The sequence below is a fragment of the Apis laboriosa genome, unplaced genomic scaffold, assembly GCF_014066325.1.
Source record: "Apis laboriosa isolate Shangri-la unplaced genomic scaffold, ASM1406632v1 scaffold34_cov151, whole genome shotgun sequence".
In the NCBI taxonomy this organism is placed as follows: domain Eukaryota; kingdom Metazoa; phylum Arthropoda; class Insecta; order Hymenoptera; family Apidae; genus Apis; species Apis laboriosa.
The window spans coordinates 8,361,377-8,382,674 of NW_025222928.1; the positions used below are offsets into that span (position 1 = coordinate 8,361,377).

The window sequence follows — 21,298 nt, forward strand, 5'->3', positions numbered from 1 at the left end:
TAGATTGGATTCGTGTTTTTTTTTCTTTTTTTTTTTTTTTTTTTTTGAGTCGATCGATTGAAAAATTGATAAAAAATTTAATACGCTGTCTCGTGTCAAGATCGTCAGATTGAACGAAAGATTTTACTTATTTGGTAGCCGTTATTTGTCTGAAAGATTATTAATTATCGGAAATTAAATTAATTTTTGTTTCGATTAATCTATATTTAATTCTAGGTTTAATTTTTTACCTAAAAATCGATTATTTAATAATTTCCATTGGATTTAATAATTTAATCCAATCTAACTTGAATTTGTTAACGAGCGCCAAATAAAATCTTCGATGATCTTAAAAATATATTAAAAAAATCGTCAAGATCGATGAACGGCTTATCTTTTTCTCAACAATTGCCCATTGAAAATCATGTGAAACGGGACAAAAAAAAATATCGTATCTTCTTTCAATCCCTCTTCTCAAGTTTAAACTTAATTCGAATACAAATTATTCCATTTCGAATAAAATTATTTCGTAATAATAATATTTTCATAGATACACATTTACATTTTATTGGAGCAAATTTTCGTCTTTTCCTTTTTTTTTTTTTTTTTTTTTTTTTTTTTAAGAGTTGTTAAGTAGAAATTCGCAAAGATCCGGAAACGATTCCGGTGTTTGGGACGGGAATAAAAACAAGCCACTCCCGCGAAATTCGCTTTTGCGCGACGGATTACACGGGTCGGCCGCAAAACGAGAAATTCCTGTTTGCCTTTGGCTCCGGCTGTCCGACTCCCTTCACGCAAATTCTATTAACCAACGGAAATATTTAATGTATCTCCGTTTCGAGAGCAGCGGACAGCTTGAAGGAGGAAAGGGGGAAAGGAGGAGGCAGGGGAAGGAAGAGGCAAAAAGTGTGGACGCTCGTAATGTCGCTCTCTTAACTCCGTCCACGTTCCCAAATAGGATCGTTTCACTATATTTTGTTTCTTCTTTTTTCCCCCTCCTTTCTTTTTTTTAAATAAGTAATAAGTCACTGTTTGAAGGGGACGGACAGTTTAAACGAACGTGTGGTAATTTTATTACGCGCCACGGAATTAATACGAGCTGCCCGTTGAAATATCATGGAAAGGAACGTATATATATATATATATATTTTTTTCTTTTTAGGAAAGAAGCCTATATTGTTGAGAATTTTTTAAAAAATTAATAATAAGAATTATTACCAGAGTAATTATATTTATTCCAAGTAAATGAAAATTTTTGTTTGAATTTTGCAAATTTTTTTTATACTTTCTAATTCTTCAATCGATATTATTCTTCATAATACATATTATGTCAATCATTTTCATTATGTTTTATCAATAGGAGCAATTTTTGCTATTATTTCAACATTTATTCATTAAATATATTATGATTTTAAATGATATTATGATTTTATATTATGATATTAAATGATTAAAAATTCAATTTATTATAATATTTATTGGTGTCAATTCAACACTTTTCCTTCAACATTTTTTAGGTTTAATATCAATTACCTCAACGTATTATCCTGATTCGTATTATTGTTGAAATTCAATTTCACCAATTGGATCAATAATTTCTTTGAACAGAATAATTTGTAAAAGAAAAATTCGTAAATTTATAATAATACGACTATAGCAGTAATCGGGAATGAGGAACAGATCCGATCAGATTCGTGAAACTGACGGAGTTATTTATTTTACAATACGCTCTTTTTTTCCTCCCTCCCCTTGTTTTCTTTTCTCCCTTCCCTGTTTCCATGAAACACATTTGTCGCCCGTTTGGAAAAATCTTGGTCGGTCGATCGATCGATCGTTCGCTCGTTCGTTCGTAAACAACGGTGGCTCGAATATTCTCGGACGATCGAAAAAAAAAAAAACAAAAAAACAAAAAAAAAATCCCGAATTTCCCGAATAGCTTTAATCCAAACAACGGAAACTTTCCTTTATCCAAAATTTATTTCGTTCCATTCATTATTCCATCTGTTCTTGTTTTCCCACAGAATTAGGGATTTTTCCGCGGAATTAGAAAAATTTTTAACCCTTTTTTTTTTTTCAACAAACGTTTGCATTAAAAGTTGCAATGGACATGGCGAGAAAATTGTTTTCAAAAGTTGTTAAGGAACAGAGAATTGAAATAAATATATATATATATAAAGAACAAATAAAAGTTGCGTAAAAAAAGAACGCGATAAAACGTTGAAACGTCGGGGAAAAACTTATTTTTGGGCGAAAGAATATCGCTCGAGTATCCGATTTCGGATCTGCAAAGCAGGTTTCGAAGCTGCGCTGGATAACTGGTGTGGCGATAAAAATTTTATCGAGGGCGCACGGCAAACCGAGGAATACAGAATATGGAAGATTTTCAGCCGCTTCTCCCTCGCCCATAAACTTCTTGTTTCTTTCTACATTCGAGGCAAGTGAACTTCGAGGATCGACTCTATCAATGTTCGATAATTTTTTCCCACCCCCTTCCCGAAGTTTCTTCGTAATTTATACGTAAACCGATGGAGAGAGGCTGACGAAGAAAAAGAGAGGAAAGAGAGAGAGAGAGAGACGAGTGAAGTTTCTCGCTATTATCGAAAGTTCGCGAGTAAACTCGATCTAATCTTTTTTTTTAGGGGGGAGGGGGTATATTTTCGCGTGCTTGCCGAATTTTTATATCTTTCTATCTCAATTTTTTCGTCACTTACGATATTTATAAATAAAGCGGAGATTTTTAAGAGAATTTTCTAATTTTAAATGTGGCGTGTTTATATGCAGTTTAAATGATAATGGAGAATATAAAAAGAAGATTTGGAAAAAACGAAATCGTTCTCTTATCTTTGGAAACCCTGCAGACGATCTATCACTCCGATTAGAGAGCGAGAGAATCATAAATAACCCGTTACTCGCACGGTGTGTGAACCCCGTGTTAACGCTGAGAAATGGAGAAAATCTTCTTCCCCCTCCCATTCCGTAATCGTAAATAATACAATGGACTCGAGCAAAAGATTCGCGTGGTAACGTTAACTCTGACAAATTGGAACACACCGTAAACCGGTGTCATTATCGTCGAGACTGAGAAGAGAGCCTGATGCATCGCGAAATTTCTAGAAAGATTAATCTTTTGCGCCCGAATGATGATTCTCAGCCACCACTCACAAGTTCGATGCGGCAATTCGAACGGCGACGATATTTATTTATGTAACCTTGCGAAGTGTGGAATAGTATACTGTCGAATGTTTAGGTTTTTTTATCTCAAATTAGATCGCGGATCGAATTACATTTTTGGCGTTAGTCCGAGTTTGACGGTTAGTAGGAATAGAAATATTATTTTCAAAGTTTTCGAGTTTTGCAAACATGGAATACGGTAATGAAATTAATTCGAACGAAAATGAGTTTGATTTTTCGTTATTAAACGACGAAATTATTTCTATTCGTTAAGAAATTGACGATAGAAAAAAGGAAAATAGAGTATAAGAAGGTGAAAAATAAGAATAATAGACGGTGAATGCGAGAGCTCGTTATTGGGATTGGAAACCGAGGATGCATCTTGATAATTACTTTATTAATAAAATATCACACGAAACAACGATATAATAATAATATCCGACAAATTTCCTTTTTTTACGCGTAAAGATACATAAAATATTAGAATATAAGTTTTATACATATAAGGTCCATCAATCTTCAAGAAAGATTTTTCGAAACGTGCAATCAAAAATTCTTTCCATGATAAACGATCCCAAGCGAAATAAAATAAAAACGCACTTCGACGAATATTTTGCAAGGAAGCCTCAACGAATTTGGAAAGAGGGAATAACGAGGCTTCTCGACAAATGGAAGAAAGCGATAGAGCGGAACGGTTCACGTATAACGCGATATATCAATTTTACAAACAATAAATATCGTGTATTCATTTCGTTTTAAGAAAAAGAAAGAAACTTATAGGATATCCTAATACATTTAGCTATAATAAATTAACCATTATCTACGTTGAACCATAAAAACGATAACTATTTTTAACCACTCGGTCGTTCTGACCGAGCATGGTAAAGAAAAATAAGTATATAAAAACTGTCTATGGATTTAGCGTCAATTCCTTTGCTGTTACGTTAACGATCGAACGAAACAAAGTTCTCGCTCAAAGTTCGTTAAAAGTCTCCCCCCCTTTCCTCTCACTCTTATATGTGAAAGCGAACACAATAAAAACGAAATATGTCGGAGTGTGTCTATGAAGAAGGAAATTATCTTGGTAATTATTGTTCCCAACGAATTGGCCGCGGAATGGAGGCCGCGAACTGGTGGTTTGGAAAAAGAAAAAAGAATGGAAGAGAAAAGTTTTGGAAAGCGGAGGGTCAACGAGTTCGAGAACAAGCGGAATTGGATGACACAAACGACGATGGAAAACAGTATTGAGGAAGAGGGGGGTGGGGGGGGGGAGGGAGGGCTCGAGTGAGAAAGAGACAGGATGGATCATCCGTCCTGAATTAAATTGGCCGCGGGGAGAATGCTCGTGAAACCGTGAAATTACCATTTTTTGAGGCTCGCGCCCTCGATGCCTTCTCGAACCTTCTCGTCCTCTTCGCGGCACGTTCCAACGTTCCCCCCCTTCCCCTCTTTTCTATTCTCTCTCTAAAGGACCCGCCTTTTCTCCTTTTCGGGACGAGATAAAATTTATATTCCTTCTCCTCCTCCTCCTCTCTCCCCTGACGAATTGAATTCGAGCAAAAATACCAGAGAGGGAGGAAGAGGGAGAGGGAGAGCAGGATCGATGTATTTTCGAAAATATATATTCGAAACATTGAAGGATCTTCAAAAAAGATTAGAACTTCGACTTGGGAGGGGGAGAGGGGGGAGGGTTAATCCATCACCACCATCTCGAGAGCCTGATCTAGGGGAGGGGAGGAGGAAATCGCAGTCACGATACGAAGGCGATCTTGAGATCGGCGAAAAATTGGAGGGGAGGGGGGAGGTAGTAGTGGTGGTAGAAAGTTGGTGGGGGGAGCGTTTTAAACGTAACCTCGACGTCTCTTTCTTCCTCCATTTTTCCTCTCGACTCTGTTACGAAGCTAATTACGCGTGACCGCAAATTAGCTTTCTCGTTCGTCTCGCGATTCCCAACCGTCCCGAAAATTGAACGTGGCCAACGATCGAAAAATCTTCTTTCTCATCAACTTCTCTCTCTCTCTCTCTCTCTCTCATCTTCTTTACGTTTCCTTTGTGCCGTGATTTTCCAACGTGTCGCCATTTCCACGGATTTTTTTTTCTTTTCTTTCTTCTCTCCCTCTTTCTTTTTCGCGTGCGCATATTCGAAATGGAAACGACGGGGCAGAAAACACGGGACAGAGTGTTGTTTCGTGTTCCTTTTTTTTTTTATTTTTTTTATTTTTTTATTTTTTTATTTCCGATCGCGGCATTCGCTATTTTCCTTTCTCATCGGCGGAAACGGTCGTTCACGGTTGGATGATTGCGGATACCCTTTGAGGGGGCCGACGACGACTCGTCGCTCGAAACTTTCCGTTTCGTCCATCTCGCGAAAAGGAGGGGGGGGATCAATTTTTACATGTCACTATAAGGTTTGAAAAAGATTTCAATTATATCCGTTCATTCTCGAGAAGTATCTATCTTATCCGTCGTATGGGTAATTTCAGAGAGGGGGGAGGAGGAGGGAATTCGAATTATCCGGATACGCGATAAACTCGATTAAACTCGACCGAGTTCTCTGTAATAATCGATCGAGTTCCATCATTTAATTAACCATCTTCACCACCGCGTAATCGATCGATTTCCGTCTAATCAATCACCGACATCTCTCTATATATATAATTGTTTGAGTTCTATCAGATTCATGGAGTGCGTATTATCCGATCGAGTTCCCTCCGATGGATCCTCGAGTTCCATTTGTTCGCCACCTTGGCTAATCGACTTCCGTTCCGCGCAGAAATAAAATCGCGTCGCGTCGAACGACGTATCATTCCGATTCCGATCGATCGAATTCGTAAAATTTATCGAAATGTACCTCGTATGGAAAGGAGAAGAGTTGGCTCTTTTTCTTCCGCTTGGCCGACTTCCCTCTTATAATTCAATGTAGCTGCTTCTCCTTTCCAGAACAAGCGTCTGTTTCTTCCGCTTAATTAACGGAAACCGCCCTTTCGACGAGATTTCCGGCGGTTCTTTCCTCCCCCTCTATGAATCGGGCGAGAGAATTTAGAAGAATTAATTCGATACGTCGAGAGGAAGCGAGGGAGAGAGAGGTTAAGTTAGGGTGGTTTAATAAAGAAGGAAAGAAAGAAGGAAAGAAAAAAGGAATCTTTCGAAATATAACTTTGCACGATAACGAGCATAACAGTAATCTAAACACGTTTCACGTGGGTCGTGTACGCGTTCCAGTTTCCGTTCCGTTTCATTCCCCCTTTTCCTTTCTCCGATTTAAACCGTGAAACTGGCACGGATAATTCGTGAAAACTGATTAAAATAGCATTTTTACGAGTGGCGTGGTGGAAAGTGGTGCGAGTTTACATCTCGATCGATTCACGCCTCTCCTCTCGCTTTTGTTAGCTCCATAACTCCTGCGGCGTGTGGCGTGTAATGAAACTAATTTATTACAAAGTTCGCTGTTAACGAGTTCCATTGCGAGACGATCAAAAGCTAAGATCCACACGCTAATGAAGCTTGTCACTAAAGTTCGAAAGATTAACAAGCTTCGAATGGAAAGATTCGAAAAGCGTTCTTGAACGGTTCTAAAAGACTCCCAAGTTCAAGAAATTCTCCCAAAACGCTCGTACACTTTCTATAACACCAGCCCCCTCATCTAAAACGAGCCACGCTACCCGCAAAGGAAACTGATCCGCAAGCGTTTATGTAATATAATTCTTCTCAAGCAGGATAACGCTAGTCGAGAGTATAGTCCAGGTTGACGCTTCACTCACACTGAATCGTTTCTAAATATTCGAAGCAGTCTGTATTACACTTTATTATATCTTTAATGTTCAATCTTCTGAACAGCTTTATCCGTTCCTTCTTTCCTTTTCAACCGTTCAAATCGTGAAACGAAACAAACGAAACTAAATTGACCCCAAACGAAACTAAATATTAGGTGTGCGAATATTCCTTCTTTCTTTCTACTGATCGTAACTTCTCACTGAATTCGAATTACTTTACCGTTGGTGGCGCCATCTGAAAGAGCGTTCTTTTGTTTTCAAGAAGAGTCGCGACGAGCGCTCCAAGAGTTTTCAGTCCTGTGAGACAATTTCGAGCGATACGACGTGCGAGAAGCGTCGTTCGCATTGCTGCATATTTTTTGCGTTCCAGCTTAGATCGGCCGTCAAAGCTACTGAAATGATTTGTGCGCGCTACTTGGAAAGAACGCTCTATCTTACGGAACGTGCAAGAAAAGTCGTATCGTAAAGATTCAAAGCCGGAAATTTTAATTCGGAGGACGACGTTCAAGTGCACCGAGAAAGTTCGAGAACAGTGAATTAGAAGAATCGCTCGACGAAAATCCGATCCAGAGAAGAATCGACAGAAAATATCTATTTGACTAAAACAATTGTTAATAAAATCTCGAATTTGGAAAGAAAAAGGGGGAAAGAAGTTATTCGCACACCTAATATATGCTTTCTCACGAAAATTCCCTAGTTCCCGACCGTTAAAACGAAACGACCGATGCTAAATTTACGACAATTCCAAAGAAAAAAAGATTCTTCGAACATACACACATCGTGTTTCTCGCAGTTCGAATCTGTCCTATGATCCACGAGCGAAATCGTTTTCGAAAATTCGCCTATTCCTTCCCTCCTGGGATTGGAATCCCCCCTTCCCTTCTTCTCCACTCTTCCTCTCCACTCTGTCGCTTTCACGCGGGCTAATTCGGCCGGAATCGGGAGCCGATTAGCCGCGGCAAGTTGAATTTCTCCGTGTATCGGCGGCCAATTTGCACGAATTCGCGCGGGGGTGAGGGGGAGGGAGGATCGGGACGAAATTCATAGAAATTCACGCGGCACGGGACTAATGGATCCGGTAATACACTCACTCCGTTAGAAACTCGTGAGCATAAATTAACAGTTTCCCCTGTTTCGAAACGAAGAGTGAAGAGGGGGGCGGGGATGCGGAGGCCTCCTGAAAACTCTGCCTCCGATCAGAGAAACAGAGTGAGAGAGAGAGTTTCTGCGGATCGAGCGCAGAAGCGGCCATCAGCTGCAGCCGTACACTTCTTGTGGATAGATTCGTTTGTTCCGATTTAACGTTCGTTCGAAACTCGTCGTTTTCCATTGTTTCGGGAGTGGAGGAGGGGGAGAGGAATAATTTTGGGATGGAAGATGGGAAAAATTTTTTATTATTAAAAAAAAATAAAAAATTCGAATGAAATCGATCTTTAGAGTCGTATTATTATCTTGTTATTTTATCGATCTTGAAATTGTACGAACAATTTTGTTTGGAAAATTTGTTTGAAAATTGCGTTGTCACGGTGGTTAAAGTAGGACAAACTAAATATGGAAAAATTCTCTGATTCGATCCGACACTACAACAATTGACGAACAAACTTTTTTTCCTCGAGATACTTGAAATTTACGTTTGATTTTTTAATAAAATTGATAAAAAAATGTGTGTATATTCCTCTATAGGGATCTAAAAAATCAATTCATTTCAGAAATGAAGTTCAAATTTCACAAATTTCACAAATTTTGTAATTTCGATTCTTGTCTATATATTTGCAGAAAAAAAAATTTTTCAAAGGATCGAAATATCGAGTCCCGGACGACAGAGTCTTTCGAAAGGTTATTAAAAAAGTGAGTTTCGAGTCGGGCCAAGCGCGACAACCGTTACAAGCGTTACCGTCGGTGGAGGGGATAAATGGAACACGGAGCGAGCTATGGGTTCAAAGCTTCGGTCTCGGCCACGGCGAATTACCGTGGAACAATTAGATTCCCAGTGCTCGGCGCCACGCGAATCGCATTTTTCTCCCTTCCTCGGCGAGGAGAGGAGCTCGCCCTTTGTTCCTCCCTGTGAAAGAATCGGTGGAGAAGGAACGAGTGGGGAGGCGAGAAGGACCATTGAAACGACGAAGAAGAGCCGTTTCCGAAAGTTGGTAAAACGTTATAAGGGGAGAGGGGAATCTCTCGCGCCGCCACTTCCTCTCTCGTGTCGCACAATGGAGAGGAAAAATCGCGATTTTTTTTCTTTCCTCCTTCTCTTCGTCTCTCCGTGTGATTCCATCTTCGATTCTTTCTCCCCACCCTCCTTGTTCTTGATCAAAAACACAAATGTACAGGCTGTTTAAAAAATGTGAGACACTTTTAGAGGATGGATTCGTATACACGTGTATCTGATAGTGTATATACGTATATATGAATAGCTTATATGTTAATATTCTGAAATTTACTGAAACTTAGTCGAAGTAAGTTTTTGGTAAATAAGGAGTTACATAATACGTATTATATTACATTATATTGAAATTCATTTGAAATAATCAATTGTATATAAAAGAAAGTATCAATTGTATATTTACTTTCATCGAGGGGCTCCGCTACACAAACGATATTGCAATACGGCACTGCCAACTGAGCGTTCTCGCTCTTTCGCCGTCTCGCTCTATCTAATACAAACTTAAAATGCTCATAACTCGTTAATTAAGCCTTATCGGTAATATGTATATACGAACTTTTTTTATCGTTTTGATGTCTAGAATCTACTCTCCAAAGGTAACTCACGTTTTTATAAACACCAACATGTACAAAAGAAGAGACGTTCGGCAATCGTTTGGATATTTATTAACAGCAATATGAATAAAATGATGGTAGAATATTCATAGCGGTTTGAATTTTCAAGCTATGAATCGAGATGAACGTAAACAAGTTTGGACGTGATCGAAGCGATATAACCGGCACGCCATCCTATATCAAGTGTTAACATGGAAAATCAAGGATAATTAATATAACGTTTCGACCATTCCGTTTTTACTTTGTAATAATATTTCTCGTTGAAATCGACGCCGTGCCACTCCTTGAATCGATCTTAAATCCACCGATGAAACGATGGAAACGCTGATAAACATCTTACTTTAAAAAGAAAAAAAACGACTTCTACTCTTTCAGCTTAATATCAGTTGATAAAAAAGTTTCGAAAAAACGAAACTCCTCGACTCTCGACTCGAGATCGTTTAAGAAAGAGAAGGAGACTCTTCGAAACATCCAAACGATCTTTTTCAACTTTTTATTACTAACCAGCAGCTCGATTAACACGATTTGTTTTTCTATTACAATTTTCTTCGAAAAAATCAGACCCGTTTCAAAATTCGATCCAAGCAACTGTCGTGAAATAAAAACGAGAAAAAACATACGCGAATAATAAATAAAAAAGAGAAGGAGAGAATTACCGTATCCTTCAAAGAGTTGCAATTTTCATGCCTCTTTTATTTATAATTCGAATCGAGTTTTCTCTCTGCTCGCTTTTCAACTTCGAGTCGAGTGGCCATGAACCAAGGGGTGAACAAGAAAAAAGGGGGGAGAGTGGCAAGTGGAAACGAGGAGGAGGAGGAAGTTGGCGAAAGCGTGATGGGATAAATGGTCGATCGGGCAGGTGCAAGTTTAATCCTTCTCTCCGTAGGAAAAGTTGTGGGAGCGGGCACGGGATGGGGGGCAATGGGGCGACCTGGGGGCCACCGCCACCGCCACCTGCTGGAAACTCGATTAGAGAATTTTTCTTTAATTTGTCCCCCTGCGAGAAAAGGGCGCTGGTTCGATCGATAGTTTAAGAAGCGAACTTTTCAGGGGGATTTGCGCTGCAATGAGGAGGAGGGGGATGGGATATTTCGTGCTCGGCCGGTATCTCTTGTCGTCGACGGCTGGCTACGAACCAGTTTTATGGATATTAATATTATTCTCTGGTTTTTGGTTTCTAAATTTCTTTTGTCAATTATTTTAATTTGTTAATGTTATCGTAGAATATTTTTTACTTGGTTGTCACTGGATGTTATTCTCTAGTTTTTAATATAAAGGAGTTTTATAGATATTAATATTATTCTTTGGTTTTTCTTTAAATTTCTTTCAAATTCTCGATAGAGTTTATTTTAATTTTTTAATGTTATCGTGGAACATTTTTTATCTGATTGTGTCTTGTCGCTGGATATTAATATTATTTTCTTTCTTTTTTTAAATTTCTTTCAAAATTTTTTTACAATTGATTGTCAAAGGAATTTCATCGATATTCTCCAGTTTTTGCTCTTTAAATTTTTTTCAAAATTTTGTGAAATTAAGAAATATATTATCGTGAAATATTTTATATTCCCTTCTTATTTAATACAAAGGAGTTTTGTGAATATTAATATTAATATTAATATTATTCTTGTTTTTTGATTTTTAAATTTCTTTTTATTTAATTTTTAATGACACTGAATATTAATATCATTCTCTAATTTTTTGTCTTTAAATTTCTTTTTTTTAAATTTTTATACCTGATCGTCCCTTGTATTTAAGCTTATTAATCATAATTATGATTAGATACGAAGAAATTTCATCGATATTCTCTAGTTTCTGGTCTTTAAATTTCTTACAAAATTTCTTCTAAACAGAGTTAATGATGAAATTAAAAAATATCCGTCAAGAATATATTATCGTGAGCTATTTTGCATATTATATTCTCTTCTATTTCTGTTGTTAAAGATTTATTTTAATTCGTTGAAATAACGAAATTACAGAAGATAGACGTCAGATAGGTGTCAAGGTTATCCGTTATCGGCGTTGATTAAAGAAGATTGAATAAAAGCGGCGTATGTTCACAGGAAATTCCGACATTCGTGTTGCTTTAGTTTAATAAAGCGTCGAATGTTACGGCCGGGAAACTGGGCTGTGCGGTTGGGGCGAAGTCTCGAGTAAGTCGTTTTTATCCCCGACATTTTTGCCGAGGAACGCGCGGAACGTGGCAAGGAGTTGGGAATTACCGTCGAAGGAATTTCAGGATGCGGTATTCCTGGTGGATTTTAAAGGTTACGGGATACTTTGCATATTACCATGTTATTTATGTACACGGGAAAAAGATAATAGTCAAAACTTAAAAATCGTCCGATTCATCATTCCGCTTCTGAACACCATTTTTTCTATTTCATCTCCATTTTGAACGAAATATTTCGTAAACACGTGTACGAAAAAATTATTATTATTACAAAATTCGAGAACCGAATCTACTCCGATCCTATTTATTTCCCCTTTTCTTCTCTCGAAAATCTATTTTTAATTTAAATACTCCCGAAATCCTTCCATTCTTAATCATTCCAATCGTCATTGGAACGAATTACTATATCGTACGAAACACTCTCCAAAATAACGTTCGTATTTATTTCAACAAGTCCATTTTTCCCCTATAGCCTCGACATATATATATCCTTCCAATTTCTGAACGGGCACTGATAGGAAAAATATCAGTTCAAAGTTAAAAACCGTCCATTTCCTCTTCGCTTCCGAAATAACATTCGTTTCGAAATAAATGATATTCCTTTCGGGGAGGGAAATCCATTTTTCCCAAAGTAAATTATTATATTGTATATCCGAAATACAAGCCGGCTTTCACAACGTGGAATCGATCCAAAAGTTAAAATTCCATATTTAACGCGATAAACTATTTGGCGAGAAATTCGAGCCTCGAAAACAATCCTCGAGTCAGATATCAATTTCCATCGTGGGTACGAAACTTCGTCAAAGATCGTGGCGCCCTCTATTTGTCGCGCGTTTGATTCTCGATTCGATTCGTGATAGGGCGGATCGAGAGACGCGCCTATACCGAAACATTTCCCTCTCCACGCTCCCCCCTCCCCTCCTACCGCAAGTCAAGTTGCACGGACAGACGAGTGGATTTCTTAAACTTCGATGCGCTAATGTCGATCAACGGCGAAGTTTTTCGCGTCGAAACTCGGCGCAGAGAGGAGGGGAAAGAGGAGAAAGGTGGGGGATGACTAAACGATACTCTCTTTTTCAAATGTTTAACCATCTTTTTGCTCATCCAATCGACGCGGCGATAATATTTATTTGAGTTTGAGTTTTTTAGAATATTCATGGAATAGAGCTATACGTGTGTAATCTTGTGAAGTGTAGATAAGTGTAGCAATAGAAATATTACTTTTTAATATTACAAAGTTTTCGAGTTTGTGAGCATAGTAATATGGTAATGGAATTAGGTTCCGTCGTTGAACGACGAAATTATTTCTATTCGTTAAGAAAGAGTATAGAGGGAAGGAAAGCAGCAAAATATTGAAAATAATATTTTTATCGGCACTTATTACCGTCAAACTCGGACCAATGGCGAAGATGCAGATAAGAAATCCAATTTGAGATAAGAAAATCTACCTACTCGATATTATATTATTCTATGCTCCATAAGATTATATGTAAAGAGCTTACGAAAACTATTCGTGAATTCTAAAAAGTAAATATCGCTATTCGAATCGAAAATGGCGGCTGAGAACCGTTCGAGTTAAATTTTGTTCAATCTCAATCGTGTACGCCTCCTTTTCCATTGATTCAGGATAGAGTTAACACATCGCGTACGAGTCACGAGATATCTCATTTTAACTTTTTTTCGACTCGACCGACTCGAGGAATTAAAAATACTCGAAGCAATAATAGGAAACGGCAAGAAAAAAAAATAAAGTCTGTTTATCGAATGGAAAAAAGAAGCAAAACCAGATATCATACTCTAAAGCATTATTCAAGTTTGTAAATTAAATAATAATTAATCGATTCAATTTTATTTATATAATAAATAATAGTTAAAACGTAAAAAAGCTTACGTAATAAATACACGTATAAAAAATATGTATACTAATATTTAAGAATACTTTATAAATGTGAGTTAAAAAATGCATATAAATGCACACGTGCGTATACTTTTTCTTAGAGCGGTCAAAAGCGAGCAGAATGCCGTATGCGATGTGCTAAACGAACGCGCGACACATCATTCGGAAAGTTTGATAGCTCTATAATAAAACGACGATCAAATCGCGGGATGCGGTAATAATTCGACAGCGAGTATCTATCTAGTTAAAAAAAAAAAAAAACAAAATTTCTAAAAAAACGTTCGAAGACAGAGAAAGGTAAACGAAGTTGCGGAATCAACCCGCGAACCATTCTTTTTCTCTCTCTCTCTCTCTCTCTTTCGAGCCACGAATGATTAATTGATAGCCATCTATCTTCATTTGGTCCTCGTTAGTGTCGCTTTTTTTCGGTCGAAAAGCGAGCCGCTTCCATCGATGGGATGGGCGCTGCGGTAGGCGAGAATCATGAGGAGGGCGGGGAGGGAGGGGAGGGGAAATAGAACGAAAAAGAGAAAAGAACGGGGAACGAGAGTCGATCGAGTACCCGCGGCGATTAATCGAGCAAACGAATCGCCATTGCTGTTTCGATTACAACCCCGTTCTTCTCTCCACCTCGTTCATTTCTCTTTTTTTCTTTTCCTTTTCCTTTCTTTTTCTCTTTTCTTTTTCATATTTACGATCGCAGATTTACGGGAAACGCAGATGGAAATTGGAAGGGTATCGAGGTTGGCCGGCATCGTTCTGGCCCTTATCTCGATCACGACCACGTGGTCCCGGCATGGTTGCTGCGTCGCGGAACTTTACACCGCGTTGGCGGACATGGAGGAATTGTTGGAGACGGAGGCGGTGCTCATCGACACTCTGAACGGGTACATCAAGGCGCAGGAGGAACGTCTCGCCACTCTGAGAAAGTGAGTGCTCTTTTTTACATTACGACCACAATTTTACGATTGCGCGCGTAACCGGATACGCGCTGGCGACGAGCCAGCGTTTCTCAACCTTCTCCGCGCGCCCATCCAATTGACGAACGTTGCAAAGTAGTAGAGAGAAAAAAATTTTTCAAGTGCCGGGAGAACGTTAGATCGAGAAACGCTGGATCTCTCATACCCGTCTTATCTAACCCGAAGTTTTTTCTAAATTTGCCAGAGAAAGTGAGAGAGAGAAAGAGAGAGATTTCCGTTTAATTTTCGGTGAAAGGAAAAAAGAAGGAAAGAAAGAACGGAAAAAAGATGGTTCGTTAGTAGAAGTCAAACACACATCGCGATCGATTAATATATCGAATACGCGTTCGATCCGAACGTAAACCGTAAACCGTGGCCGGTTCGGTTGATAATAATTGAACTGGGATAATCGAAAGATTTAATGGGAGATTGTTAAGCGGTATCGAAGTGAGGGAGAGGGAGGATGCGTGTCCGTAAATTTCCGTTTGAATCCGGACAATTACGCGACGGGGAAGTGTCCCGACCGGAACGAGATTCGTGCGAGGGATTATTCCTCTCGATTATTCTTAAAAACGAGGTTCGATATATATATATATAATTTCACGCTTTCGTAATCGTCCTCGAACAATGTTCGATATATCCTGCGAAATATCGCCTCGAGTCTTGAATCATTCTCCTTCTCGCTCTCGATTCACGCTCACAAATTTCACCATTTTATGAGAAATGAGAGAAGGCCGTTGCTAACGAACCGTACACAGCCGTGGTTAGAACACCTATGAATTTTTCAAAGTGATGGTGGTTAAGCGAGCGTTGACACGTTATTACGACGTTAGATAGGAGAAAATACGGAGAGAGAAAATTCGTATAAAATTCTTTTCTCGCACTTGTGTACGCTGTTGCTCGACACCATTCGTTCCCCCATTAATATTCGTTTGAGAATGATTACGAACGAATATCAACGATCCAGAACGAATACTCTGCGATTGCTTCTCACCACCTTTGATTAATACAATTTTCCGCTCATCTGACGAGTGAAGAGGAGAGGAGAGGAGAAGGGAATATCGTGGAAAATTCGAATCGTGGGGAATTCGGTATTCGGGCCACGTCCCGCCCGATTTTTTTCGGGAGTCGCAAAAGGACAAAAGGCGGTGGTGCAAGAATATAAAAAAGATTTCTCCTTTCGCACTGCCAATAATTCCCCCGATCTTCCTCCTCCTCTCTCGTTTTTATCTTCCCCGGGGTGTGATTTGGCAGGTTGCCCGCCCCGATACCGATGCCTCCTCGGCCCGCTGGTTCACTCGGGGGCTGAGCCTCGAACCGGTGGAAATAAGAGGGCGAGGAAACGTTAAGAAACGTTGGACCGACGAAACGCGCGCGCGCGCGCTCTCTCTTTCTTTTTCTCTGTCTGTCTCTGTCTGGCTCGTTTCACTTCGGTGGCGGGGAAGGAGGGGGACGATTTCGTTTGGCGCGACCGCAATATTTCCGAACCTCGGAACCTGTCCCTTCTATTTTTAATCCGGCCACCGTGTAATTACTTTTCGGGGAAATGGATGACGCTATCTTCATCCTGTTCCGTCTCCTCTCCCCCTCCCTCGCTTTCTTCCCTCCTTTCTTTTCCATTTCGCGAAAAGCGAAGAGCGAGGTTGGCGAGAAGAAAGATTATTGGTTGGGTTTTTTTTTTTCTTTCTTTTTGTTTCTACCTTTTTGGGATTCATCGCGATTAAAATTCTTACAGAAGAGAGAGAGAGAGAGAATGTAAAATTGTAGTTGTAATTTTTAAAAGATTTTTTGGGTTTTCTTGAATCTTTCGAAAAGATTCTCGATTTATAAAAATTTGAAGAACAATCGTTCTTGGAGCGGAAGAGTGAGAGAGAAAAAGAGAAGATTTTTTGTTTTTTTTTAATCTTTCAAAAAGATTTTCAATTTATAGAAATTTAAAAAATAATCGTTCTTGGAGCAGAAGAGTGAAAGAGAGCAAGAGAATATTTTCTCTTTTCTCGAATCTTTCGAAAAGATTCTTGATTTATAAAAATTTGAAAAACAATCGTTTAAACGAGAAAAAAAATAATTAAAGATGAATAAAACGCATTGTATTTGAAATTTTTAAAAGATTTTTTGTTTTTCTTGAATCTTTCGAAAAGATTCTCGATTTATAGAAATTTGAAGAACAATAAAGGAGCGGAAGAAAAAGAGAGAGAATTGAATATAAAATTCTAGTTGTAATTTTTAAAAGACTTTTTTCTTGAATTTTTCAAAAGGATTCTAAATTTATAAAAATTTGAAGAAAAGAGAGAGAGAAAGAGAATATATTCTTTTTTTTCTTCAAATTTCTTCTTGGAACGGAAGAAAGAGAGAGAAAGAGAAAAAATAAATAAAATGTTAAAATTATAATTTTTAAAAGATTCTCGATTTGCAAAAAACAATTCGAATTATATATATATATATATATATATATATATATATCGCGACGAATGATCGAAGGCGATAAAACGGAGTTGGAATTTTGGTCGGAAAAGGCGACTGGAAAATCAGAGACGGCGAGGAAGCTTTTACGATCGCTCGAGGAACGGTACACGCGTGCGTTCGACAGTCATTCAGACTCTCTAATCGCAATCGAGTCACGTGCCAGCCATTCGACGTAACGCTCGCCAAAATTTCCTTCGAATAACGATTGTTACTGTCAGTTACATGGCAGGGGCAGAGAGGAGGAGGAGGGAGAGGGAAGAGAGAGAGAGAGGCGAAGCGAGGGGGGGAATCGAAATGCCCGCATTAATAACTAGTTATCACAATGGACCTTGCGAAACCCACAACCCAACGGTAATGGGCCGAACGTCTCTCCTCGAATAATCCTCGAAACGATGAATTGTTGATCTTCCGGCCAATACCAATAATAATTAATTATCCTCACGTCTCCCATGATTTTCGATCTATAACGGTAAAACGCGTTTTTACCCGTGTTAAAATGGAGATATATGATTCGAGAGAAGAAAACTTGAGAAAAATCTGCAAAAATATGTCGAACAATTTTATCTACTCCTTGAAATTCGATCTAGGTTAGTTTCAAACATTATTATTATTTAAAAACAAACTTGGGATTGGTCACCAATCGATGAATCGAAGAGAAATTTATTCAATCTTGTAATTTATATCAGATTAATAATATACGCAAAAAAAAAAAAAAAAAAAAAAGAAGAAAAACTCAACTTCGAGAAATTATATTATCATATAAATTTCCCATTAACATTCATTTCCTTAGAATTTCCTTAATATTTAACATTATGGTCAATGCAATATTAAGAAATTTGAAAGTCAAAGACGAGACTACTATGGGTAAGAGAATTAAAAAACGTTCGCTCGTGAAAGAGCAAATGGCAATTTCGTGATCCTGTTCAGAAACAAATTCTCTCGATTCCTCGAGAATACGGGCTTCCTTTTCAAAATCGCATAACAATTGTTCGAACAATTATCCATTTTCGTGCACGAATTATGAATTTTCACTGCCGAAAACGAATCGACTTGGCCGGCTTGGAACGCGTCGAGAAACGCGTCATTGCGCATGATCGTTTTAAACGAGGTGATTCGAGAATCATCAAATCGCGGTGGTGTCGCGTAGCGAGGATCCGACGCGCGCAAGGAATCCGCCTCGAGCCACTCCAAACACGTGCGTTCTTCGAATCTATTAGGGAGAGAGAGGGGAGAGGGAAAAGAGAGAGAGAAGAAAATTTGCTGGAGAAACGTAAACATCGAAGCGAGGTATCTCGCCTAATTTCACTCGTCGTCCTCTCAATATTGTCACGAAAAATATTTATAATATTTTAGATCAAGTTTGATGATTAAGATGTAAGATTAAATTATTAGTTTAGAATTTAAAATTGAAATATCTCTGATGATTTTTAATTTTGATAATGAATTTTTATTTTTTTTTTTTTATAGAAAGAATTAGAAAGAAAGAGAATTAGATGAGATATGTCTCAATATTGTCACGAAAAATATTTATAATTTTAGATCAACTTTGATGAATTAAGGTGATGTATGACTAAAAATTATTAGTTTAGAATTGAAATACCTCTTAAATTGATAATTTTTAATATTTTTTAGAATCTGTCGATCCTCTTAAGAGTCGTCTCATTTCAGTCATCTTCTAAGTATCATTTTTGTCACGAAAAATGTTTCGAAAATTGAACGAAGTGCAGTCGAGGTTATATATTTATCGCAGTATTATTCATTCATCTCGAAAGATCAACTTTGATTAATTAACACGTATTATATAATTATACACGTATATATAATTAATACATATGACTAAAAATTATAAATTTAAAATTCAAAATTGATTCATATCTCTTAACCTGATAATTTTTGATATTTCTTTTCTTTTTTTATATAGAATCTATCGATCCACGAATCCGTTGATCAATACATACGATTCTTCACGCGTCGCCCTTATAGAGAGAATTAATGAATAAAGATGCGACATTCGTTCAACCTTTCGTCCAAAACGTTTATTTTCTACGAAAAGTGATAGTGAGAAAAATGTCGAGGTGTCGAAATCGGATGAGATATCTTGTACGCGCGATGAATGAAAGGGTCCGTGTAACGAACATATCTCTCTCTCTCTCTCTCTCTTTCTCTCTTTCTCTCTATATATATAGCAAATATGAAAATAAAAAGGTGAAAGATCTTTTGATCAAATGGTCGAAATTTATTTTTTCCTCTTTTTTATTTTTTATTTTTTAATTTTTTTATTCGCTCGCTTCGCTCAGCCAAAAATTAAAATATACATTCTATTTCGAAAAATATCGGTTGGATTCGATTTGGAGAATCATCAAGGGAATATTTTATATATATATATATATAAAGGATCGCCTTGGCAATTCGCACGTTTTTCAACGAACCGAATAAAAAAATATTTAACCGAGCCTGGAGCAAATTTGCAAATCGGTATACAGTAGATCGAGTATTCCCTTTTTTTTTTTTCCTTTCTTCTATCGAACCGATCAAACGTCAAACGATTTAAAAAAAAAAATAATAATAATAATAATAATTCGCGGCACACCACGATGAGCGATAAAATTCACCTTTCTAAAATTTTCCCCTTTCGAGTCGTCCCAGAAGAAAAAATCCAAAGAACATTCGCATCCTCGAATCGAACCCTTTCGATATCGAAAGATCAGGTAAAATTCAGATTTCGCATTCTCGCAAAATTAGATTAAACCTTGGGACTGGTACGTCGAGTGTGACTCACGTTTCTCAACCAATAGACTCGACAGCTTCTAAAATGTTTTTTTTCTCTTTCTTTCTTTCAAATATTTTTTAATACTTTACTTTAATATTTTATCGAGATCTCCTCCTCTTTTTAGGTTTCTTTTCGTAAATGAATTAGTAAGGAATCGTCGCTAGATAGAAAAGAAAAATTAAAGAGTGCAAAGGGTTAAGAAGCTTTTCCTCTTCTTCGCTTTTCGCACGGATCACGTTTTCTTGTTTTCTTTTTTTTCTTTTTTTTCTCCTCCCCTCGCGTTCAAAAAATTTAATCAAAATAACCGGATCTATTTATGTCCCATTTATACTTCGAAACGATGTGGTGGTCGGTTCGAGGCAAGGAGGAACTCGAGGAAAGTTTTTTAGAGGGAATCTGCGAATATCGCGAGAGATAGCAAGAAGAAACAAAGATTTTATCCCCTTAAAAGGTTAAAAATGAGTTTTCTTAAAAATCTTTCGTCTTCCTCGGCAAAATCTCGAGAGGAAAGGGGGAAGAATTTTTGCGAAAATTTCCGATTCTCGCGAAGAATATATAGTTATTTTGAAAATTCGCGCGCTTTTATTCGCATCTTCAACCAGAGAAACGAGAGAGAGAGAAAGAGAAAGAGAGAGAGAGAGAGAGAGAGAGAGAGAGAGAGAGAGAGAGAGAGAGAGAGAGANAGAGAGAGAGAGAGAGATATCTTTCTCTATTTATTTTATGTAATATAATATATTATTATATTATAATATATTATATAATATATTATTTTATTATTTATGTATATATATTATAGAAGTTTAAAGTTCACTGAAATTTTATTTGTAGTTCCATTATTCAATGTTGCCAGCAACACCACTATTTATATGTAATTATAGTTGGTATCTACCCTTTGTTTTTCTTCGATACACATACTTCAAATATTTTGTAAACAGACAATTACGTATAATTAAATACATTTAGCTAAACCCGTATATTTTTGTTTATTGTTTTCATTGTCTAGTCAACATATATATATATATATACATATAAAAATAATTTATAAAAAAAAACAATTTAAATTAAAAAATTGATATTTCGATATAAATATAATATAAATCGATCAATTTTCGATTAATTAATGAAATATATTTCGTTTTCCACTTTTAATACATTTGTTCGAACCACTTGTTTCATTCTTTCATCGTCGTTTAACGACAACAAACTTCCAAAAGAAGGAGGATGAAAGAATTCGACCTTCCTCCCTCCCCTCTTTTTATCCTTTCTTCCTTCCTTCCGTCCGCAAACGAAGACATGTCTCGTTGACATCTCGGATCTTCGACGAGATCGACGAAG

At 37.4% G+C, this 21,298-nt stretch overlaps 1 protein-coding gene across 3 annotated transcripts in view; it reads left to right on the forward strand.

Moving 5' to 3' along the window:
- Positions 1-21,298, forward strand: part of LOC122715127 (prolyl 4-hydroxylase subunit alpha-1) — a 321,169-nt gene that overhangs the window by 259,375 nt on the left and 40,496 nt on the right. For 2 of the 3 annotated variants that reach the window (XM_043937050.1, XM_043937049.1), the window contains one exon: positions 14,472-14,697. In XM_043937050.1, coding sequence (XP_043792985.1) covers positions 14,489-14,697 — 209 coding nt within the window. In that variant the 5' untranslated portion in view covers positions 14,472-14,488. The remainder of the gene's footprint in view (positions 1-14,471; positions 14,698-21,298) is intronic. The other variant, XM_043937052.1, reaches the window with a different exon arrangement.